This window comes from Delphinus delphis, chromosome 15, assembly GCF_949987515.2.
Source record: "Delphinus delphis chromosome 15, mDelDel1.2, whole genome shotgun sequence".
Lineage (NCBI taxonomy): Eukaryota > Metazoa > Chordata > Mammalia > Artiodactyla > Delphinidae > Delphinus > Delphinus delphis.
Window position 1 is genome coordinate 23,755,824 of NC_082697.1, and position 8,907 is coordinate 23,764,730.

At 37.9% G+C, this 8,907-nt stretch overlaps 1 protein-coding gene across 1 annotated transcript in view; it reads left to right on the top strand.

The window, feature by feature from the left end:
- TRPC4AP (transient receptor potential cation channel subfamily C member 4 associated protein) overlaps positions 1-8,907 on the top strand; it is a 68,542-nt gene that overhangs the window by 35,670 nt on the left and 23,965 nt on the right. The window contains exons 6-7 of the mRNA XM_060032966.1: positions 108-236; positions 8,756-8,899. Of these exons, the coding sequence (XP_059888949.1) occupies positions 108-236; positions 8,756-8,899 (273 nt within the window). The remainder of the gene's footprint in view (positions 1-107; positions 237-8,755; positions 8,900-8,907) is intronic.

Genomic DNA, 8,907 nt, shown 5'->3' on the forward strand with positions numbered 1-8,907 from the left:
TAGCGTGGAATTGCTTTTCCAGTGTCTGGAATGGATATTTTGCCCTTCATATTTTATTTTGGGGTTATAACCTATTCTGCTTTTTCTCTTCTTCTCCCTTGCGATAGACGGAAGGGGTTACAAAGCGTTTGGCAGAAAAGAATGACTTTGTGATCTTCCTGTTTACACTGATGACGAGTAAGAAGACATTCTTACAGACAGCAACCCTCATTGAAGATATTTTGGGTGTTAAAAAGGTGAGCTGTATCCTCTAGCAGGTGAATGACCAGGTGGAGGAGAGTGCCTCAGACAGTTGGATTCTCAAACCTGAATAATGTACAGAACTCTTCTCAAGAAAAACTCTGCCATACTCCTAGTGTTAAAATTATTTTTTTATTACTTAAGTATATTTTTTTGTTACTTAAGTATATTCACTAGGTTATACTACTTATACTAATAGATCTTAAATGATTATAAAACCTAAACAAATAGATTGAAATCAAACTAATTATAAAGCTCAAAAGCTCAGATTGACTTTGTGAATTTAATGTGTTAACTAATGTTACTTTGCTGAAATCAAATTGTCCCTCAATTATTATGGTGCAAGATCTTTTTAGCGTAGCTCTAATGCTGTATGCTGTATAATAACTCCGTTCTCCTACCACTTTTCTATATTTGAACTGTTGTGAAGCTTTCTTGTGAGGATGTTTGACTTTCACTTATTACGTTCACCTCTATTTTTTCTCATTAGTTTTCAACAAAGTTTAATTGACACCAACATAGGAAATAACAAATATGAGCACTGAAATCCTGCCAGTTGGTCATAAGATGGACATTCAAATGATCCAGGATATGCTTTAAAAAAAAAAACAAAAGGACTATGATCGAAGTGAAAGCACTAAATTAAATATTTGTCATCGAGAATTCACAGACCGCGCGCCCCCCCCAACAGATCTATAGGCATGTTAGAGAATCACTATATTAGATTTTTGGTGTAATGCTTGTTAGGACCTGGCTTACTTCCCCAAGTCCTTGTCCCATGCCTGCACGTCAGTTGCAGGTTTGCAGATTCCTTCCTTTTACTACCGAGGAGGTAGGAGCATCCTCGTAGATTTTCTGTTGCAGTGAAAAGAGTACCCATGTGCATTGTGGTGACCCCAGCTTTCATTTCTGTGTTTCTGCTGGCACTTTCCCCAGGCTCTGCTTGTTATTGCCCAGGCAGAAGATGCACAAGTGACCCATTGTCTGTAGGAAAACATTGGAGATGTGTGCAGGTCCCAGACAGACCCTTTGTGCCCTTTGATGAAAAGGCTTTGTTATTTTTCCAATAATTGTATGCACCAGTGTGTGAGAAGGGGCTTCCAGGGCGGAAACTCCAGACTCCCTGGCAGTCTTAGCATAAGACTCTAGGATTCCTCCTTCATAACTTTTCCTGCTTGTCCCTCATGCCCTCTTCCTACCTCTCATACCTTTCTGTGTTGCCAAAAATAGTGATGAGTTCTGCTAGACATTACGGGTACCTTAGTGCAGTTTGAAAGGGGGATAGACACCATAAGAAAGTGGGAACACAAGCCACAAACTGGGAAAAGATATTTGCAACCCATGCAACTAACAAAAGATCGGTATTCAGAATTTATCATGGGGAATTCTCTGGTGGTCCAGTGGTTGAGACTCCGGGCTTCCACTGCAGGGAGCATGGGTTCGATGCTTGGTCAGGGAACTAAGATCCCGCATGTAGTGTGGCACGGCCAACAAACAAACAAAAGCAACAACCAAAATAACCCCCAAAACAACAACAGCATTTATCATGAATTCTTGTGAATCAGCAAGGAAAAGACAAATGGCCCAGTAGAAAAATGGGCAATGATAGGAGCAAGCATTTTACAGAGGCGAAACAAATGATCCATAAAAAGAAGATGCTTAACTTCACTGATAATCAGGAAAATGCAGATAAGACCACAGTGAGAGAGCTCGAGAATGTGTATCACTGGAAACACTTACGTTACTGCTGATACCTTTTTATATCAGCAGAATATATCTATTTTGTTTTCTAGTTGAACGTGGGCATACCCTGTGACCCAGCACCTAAGGAAGCACTGACCTGAGGGCCGAAGCATCAGTATTGTGGCCTGGGTAACCTGTAACCTATGCCCAGGCACACTCGTGGGGAAGCTCAATTCCAGAACAGTGATTCTTAGAAATAAAAACACTAAATTGAAGCCAGGAGGGTGTGAAATGAATTCAGTGGATCTACCAGCTAAATAGAAAAGATCAAAATGTATTGTGTAAGGGTATTGTTTAAGTTTTTGTTTCATATTTATACACATACATTCACCTGTGTATATTTACTGTGTTGTGATGGAAAATTTATTTTTTATTCTTGGACATTGTCAGAATGGTTTGGAAGCCACTGCCTCAGAAAAACTTCTGCACATGTGCATCAAGAAACACATAAGAAAGGTTATGGCATTATTGGTTAAGGGCAAAAAACTGAAACCAGGTCTCTGATCCATCAACAGGAAAATGGATAAATGTCCTCTATTCACACAATGGGATATTATGTAATGACTGTTGCTATAGGCGACAACATAGCTAAATCATAGAAATTATTTTTTTATTTTTTGTGGTACGCAGGGCTCTTACTGTTGTGGCCTCTCCCGTTGTGGAGCACAGGCTCCGGACGCGCAGGCTCATCGGCCATGGCTCACGGGCCCAGCCGCTCCGCGGCATGTGGGATCTTCCCGGACCGGGGCACGAACCCATAGCCCCTGCATCGGCAGGCGGACTCTCAACCACTGTGCCACCAGGGAAGCCCCATAGAAATTATTGATAGAAGTCAGTTGCAGAAGATTGTATATAGTATATCTGTTTTAAAAATAGATCTTTATTGGAGTATAATTGCTTCATAATACTGTGTTAGTTTCGGCTGTACACCAAAGTGAATCAGCCATATGCATACATATGTCCCCATATCCCCTCCCTCTTACGTCTCCCTCCCATCCTCCCTATCCCACCCTCTAGGTCATCGCAAAGCACCGAGCTGATCTCCCTGTGCTATGCTGCTGCTTCCCACTAGCTAATTACTTTACATTCGGTAGTGTATATATGTCGATGCTACTCTCACTTTGCCCCAGCTTCCCCCTCCCACCCCATGTCCTCAAGTCCATTCTCTGTGCCTACATCTTTATTCCTGTCCTGCAACTAGGTTCATCAGTACCTTTTTTTTTTTTTTAGATTCATTAGCATACGGTATTTGTTTTTCTCTTTCTAACTTACTTCATTCTGTATGACAGACTCTAGGTCCATCCACCCCACTACAAATAACTCAATTTTGTTTCCTTTTATGGATGAGTAATATTCAGTTGTATATACGTGCCACATCTTCTTTATCCATTCATCTGTCGATGGATATTTAGCTTGGTTCCATGTCTTGGCTATTGTAAATAGTGCTGCAGTGAACATTGTGGTATGTGTCTCTTTTTGAATTATGGTTTTCTCAGGGTATATGCCCAGTAGTGGGATTGCTGGGTCATATGGTAGTTCTATTTTTAGTTTTTTAAGGAACCTCCATACTGTTTTCCATAGTGGTTGTATCAATTTACATTCCCACCAATAGTGCAGGAGGGTTCCCTTTTCACCACACCCTTTCCAGCATTTATTGTTTCTAGATTTTTTGATAATGACCATTCTGTCTGGCATGAGATGACAGCAGTAGTTTTGATTTGCATTTCTCTAATAATTAGTGATGTTGAGCATCTTTTCATGTGCCTTTTGGCCATCTCTATGTCTTCCTTTGTGAAATGTCTATTTAGGTCTTCCACCCATTTTTTAATTCCGTCCATTTTTTAATAATTTAAAATTGCAAATATTTTCTCCCATTCTGAAGGTTGTCTTTTTGTCTTGTTTATGGTTTCCTTTGCTGTGCAAAAGCTTTTAAGTTTAATTAAGTCCCATTTGTTTATTTTTGTTTTTATTTCCATTACTCTAGGAGGTGGGTCAAAAAAGATCTTGCTGTGGTTTATGTCAAAGAGTGTTTTTCCTATGTTTTCCTCAAAGAGTTTTATAGTGTCTGGTCTTATATTTAAGTCTTTAATCCATTTGGAGTTTATTTTTGTGTATGGTGTTAGGGAGTGTTTGAATTTCTTTCTTTTACATGTAGTGGTCCAGTTTTCCCAGCACCATTTATTGAAGGGGCTGTCTTTTCTCCATTGTTTGTTCTTGTCTCCTTGGTCATAAATTAGGTGACCATAGGTGTGTGGGTTTATCTCTGGCCATTCTATCCTGTACCATTGATCTGTATGTCTGTTTTTGTGCCAGTACCATACTGTCTTGATTACTGTAGCTTTGTGGCATAGTTTGAAGTCAGGGCCCCTGATTTCTCCAACTCCGTTTTTCTTTCTCAAGAATGCTTTGGCTATTTGGGGTCTCTTGTGTTTCCATATGAATTGTAAAATTTTTTGTTCTAATTCTGTGAAGAATGCCATTGGTAGTTTGATAGGGATTGCATTGAATCTGTAGATTGCTTTGGGTAGTATAGTCATTTTCACAATATTGATTCTTCCAATCCAAGAACAATAGTATATTTCTCCATCTGTTTATGTCATCTTTGATTTCTTTCATCAGTGTTTTATAGTTTTCTGAGTACAAGTCTTTCTCCTCCTTAGGCAGGTTTATTCCTAGGTATTTTATTCTTTTTATTGCAGTGGTAAATGGGAGTGTTTCCTTAATTTCTCTTTCTGATTTTTCATTGTTGGTGTCTAGGAATGCTGGAGATTTCTGTGCATTAATTTTGGATCCTTCAGCCTTACCAGATTCATTGATTAGTTCTAGTAGTTTTCTGGTGGCATCTTTAGGATTTTCTGTGGATAGTGTCATGTCATCTGCAAACAGTGACAGCTTTACTTCTTCTTTTCCAATTTGTATTCCTTTTATTTCTTTTTCTTCTCTGATTGCCATGGCTAGGACTTCCAAAACTATGTTGAATAATAGTGGTGAGAGTGGACATCCTTGTCTTGTTCCTGATCTTAGTGGAAATGCTTTCAGTTTTTCACCATTGAGTATGATGCTTGCTGTGGGTTTTGTCGTATATGGCTTTTATTATGTTGAGGTAGGTTCCCTCTAGGCCCATTTTCTGGAGAGTTTTTATCATAAATGGGTGTTGAATTTTGTTGAAAACTTTTTCTGCATCTATTGAGATGATCATATGGTTTTTATTCTTCAGTTTGTTAATATGGTGTATCACATTGATTGATTTGCGTGTGTTAAAGAATCCTTGCATCCCTGGGATAAATCCTACTTGATCATGGTGTATGATTCTTTTAATGTGCTGTTGGATTCTGTTTGCTAGTATTTTGTTTAGGTCTATAATTTTCTTTTTTTGTGATATCTTTTTCTGGTTTTGGTATCAGAATGATGGTGGCTTCATAGAATGAATTTGGGAGTGTTTCTCCCTCTGCAATTTTTTGGAAGTATTTGAGAAGGATCAGTGTTAGCTCTTCTCTAAATGTTTAATAGTATTCGCCTGTGAAGCCATCTGGTCCTGGACTTCTGTTTGTGGGAAGATTTTTAATTACGGTTTCAATTTCATTACTTGTCATAGGTCTGTTTATATTTTCTAATTCTTCCTGGTTCAGTCTTGGAAAATTTTACCTTTCCAAGAATTTGTCCATTTCTATGTGGTTGTCCATTTTATTGCCATATAGTTGTTTGTAGTAGTTTGTAGTAGTCTCTTATAATCCTTTGTATGTGTGCAGTGTCAGTTGTGATTTCTCCTTTTTCATTTCTAATTTTATTGATTTGCGTCCTCTCCCTTTTTTTCTTGATGAATCTGGCTAAGGGTTTATCAATTTTGTTTATCTTCTCAAAAAAACAGCTTTTTTTTTTTTTTTGACTGGTCTAAATACATAAATTTACTTTCCCCCTTACCTTCCTTTCTTTGGGAAAAGGAAAAAGGAAACATTACTCTGTCTACTCAGAGAGCAAGGAGAACAGCAGAACAGATGAAGGGGGACTGAACTTACTGAGTCTTCTACCCGCTTCTGTTCTCTCTCAGCCTGTGTGTTGTCCTTATAGGTGAGTGAGAGATGTTAGGATTTCAGCATGCTGCTCCTTAACTGGAATGGGGCAAGAAATGCTCCAGCTGTTTCAATCAGTGACGTTTAACACATTTCAAGTGGCCAAAGTGTGCAGCCAGCACAATACCCAAAGCAATTAGATCATTCCTTTTTAAGACCAAGAAACTTTCTGTTGGTTTGATCTACTCTTGGTTTGATCTACTCCAGAATACCAAATACATAGATTTTGGAATAAACTGAAATAAATTGTAATTTACTTTCACCCAAAATTACACATCCTCTACCTAAGGACAAAGTCACTGCTCCTCTAAAGATACTGAGGGGAAGGGGAGTAGCTCAAATGAGTCTGTAATTTAAAATCACAACCAGAGAAGAAACACTTCAAGCACAATGGGGACATTCCATTGAAGAGCCACATTCATTTGGAATGTTTGCTTTGAAAACAACTCTTCTGGGGAATAAAAACCAGCTTTTAGTTTTATTGATCTTTGCTATTGTTTTATTCCTTTCTATTTCATTTATTTCTGCTCTGGTCTTTATGATTTCTTTCCCTCTACTCACTTCGGGTTTTCTTTGTTCTTCTTTCTCTAGTTGTTTTAAGTGTAGGGTTAGATTGTTTATTTGAGGTTTTTCTTGTTTCTTGAGGTGAGATTGAATTGCTGTAAACTTCCCTCTTAGAACTGCTTTTGCTGCGTCCCATAGGTTTTGGGTCGTCGTGTTATCATTGTCATTTGTTTCTATGTATTTTTTAAATTTCTTCTTTGATTTCTTCAGTGATCTCTTGGTTATTTAGTAGCGTACTGTTTAGCCTCCATGTGTATAGTATATCATTTTTACAAAGCTCAAAAATAGGCAAACTCAAATCATACAAAACTTTTTTTTAATGAAAAAGCAATAATAAACAAAATTCAGGATAGTGGTTACCTCTGGCCGAGAGAAAGGGAGATGTGATAGGAGAGGCACACATAGCTATTCACTTTGTTATGCTTTATAACATATGTTGTATCAAGTATTAAATAAAAATTAAAATATAACACAAAGAAGTGGGCCTGGAGGGTGGGTGGGGCGGGACCTGGTTTGCAACCCATACACTAGGTTGGACAGGGCTAAAGGAACAGATGAGCTGGAAGTCCCAGTTTCCAATAATAACAATAGCTAACATTTGTGTACTGGGAAGGCAAAGGTGGAAGAAGCTACTCCCAAATAACCCCTCCACAGCCAACCAGAAATAGGAGTGAGATTCACAAGGGCTTCTAGGAATCATTCATTGGTTCAGTATACATTTACTGAGACCTACGCTACCAGGGTCTATGCACTGAGGCTCTGGAGAGGAGGTAAGATACACTCCTGACTCAAGGCAGTGTCAGTTTATTTGGGAAATTAGATGCAGGAACAGATAATTACAAGATCATGTTATATGTGCAGTGATAGAGAAATACCCAATCCAGTGGGAGTTAAGTACATTAGTGGGATGAAGGGTAGCAGGTATTATCTGAAGAATGTAAAGATGTTTCAGAAGGAGAGAAGATCATGTGATGTACAACATTTGTGGCTATTAAGGAAGAAAGAAAATGAGAATATAACCAAATAACAAAAAGCATTTCATAAAATTAAGTACTCATTCATGATAAAAGCTAGGAATAGAAAGAAAATTCCTTAACTTGGTATTGGATATCTATTAAAACTTACAGCAAACATCAAACTAAACCTGAAACTTTGGAAATATTTCTAATAAGGGAAAAGAGGAGAAGGTCTGCTATCACTTACTCTAGATAATTGGTTACTTGGGCATGTACACAAGGAGACACCTATAGGAATGTTCATTACAACACTGTTTAATAGTGAAAAATTATAGTCCGCCTAAACATACACATATTTAAAAAGAATGATTGAATAAATTGTGAATTAAAACAATGAGAAATGATTGAAGTAGACTTAACTTGTATCAGTGTAGTTGAATCTCACTGTTGACCGTGAAGTATCATTCACACTGTGCATGCAGAACAAAACCATGTATTTTTGTTTTATTTTTTATTGAGGTATAATTGATTTACAGTATTATATTAGTTCAGGTATACAACATAGTGATTCAAAATTTTTATAGATTATACTCCATTTAAAGTTATAAAATATTGGCTGTGTTCCCTGTGCTCTACAATATATCCTTGTAGCTTATTTATTTTATACATAGTAGTTTGTGAACAATACCATATATTTTTTGTGGAAATATTTGTAAGTGTGAAAACGTGTAGAAATAATAAACAGAGTTCAAAATAATGGTTACATCTTCGGGGGGAATGAAGTGAATGCAACTAGGTAGGGATACACAAGGACCTTCAGCTATATTTGAAGTATTTTATGTCTTGAAAACATCTATGGCAATTTCTGATTGATAAAACTTGAGTGGTAGGCGTTTTTTTTTAGGCAAAATGGGGCATATGAGCAAAGGTGGAGAGTAAGAATAGTGGTCCTCAAAGGGTTTAATCCTCAAACCAATCCTATGAGGTAGATTTGACAGAAGAGCAGACAAAGACTTAGGTTCCATGACTTACCTAGGGTTGTGCAGCTGCAAATTGTGGAGCTGGGATTTGAACCTAAGCGGTCTAGCTACCAAGCCCCATTCTTAGGGGAGTGCAAAAGAGCAGCACATTCAATCTCAAATGAACTGAGCATGGGGATTGTTTTATTTGTGTCTTTTGTAGGAAATGATCCGACTAGATGAAGTCCCCAATCTGAGTTCCTTAGTATCCAATTTCGATCAGCAGCAGCTTGCTAATTTCTGCCGGATTCTGGCTGTCACCATTTCAGAGATGGATACAGGGAATGATGACAAGCATACGCTTCTGGCCAAAAA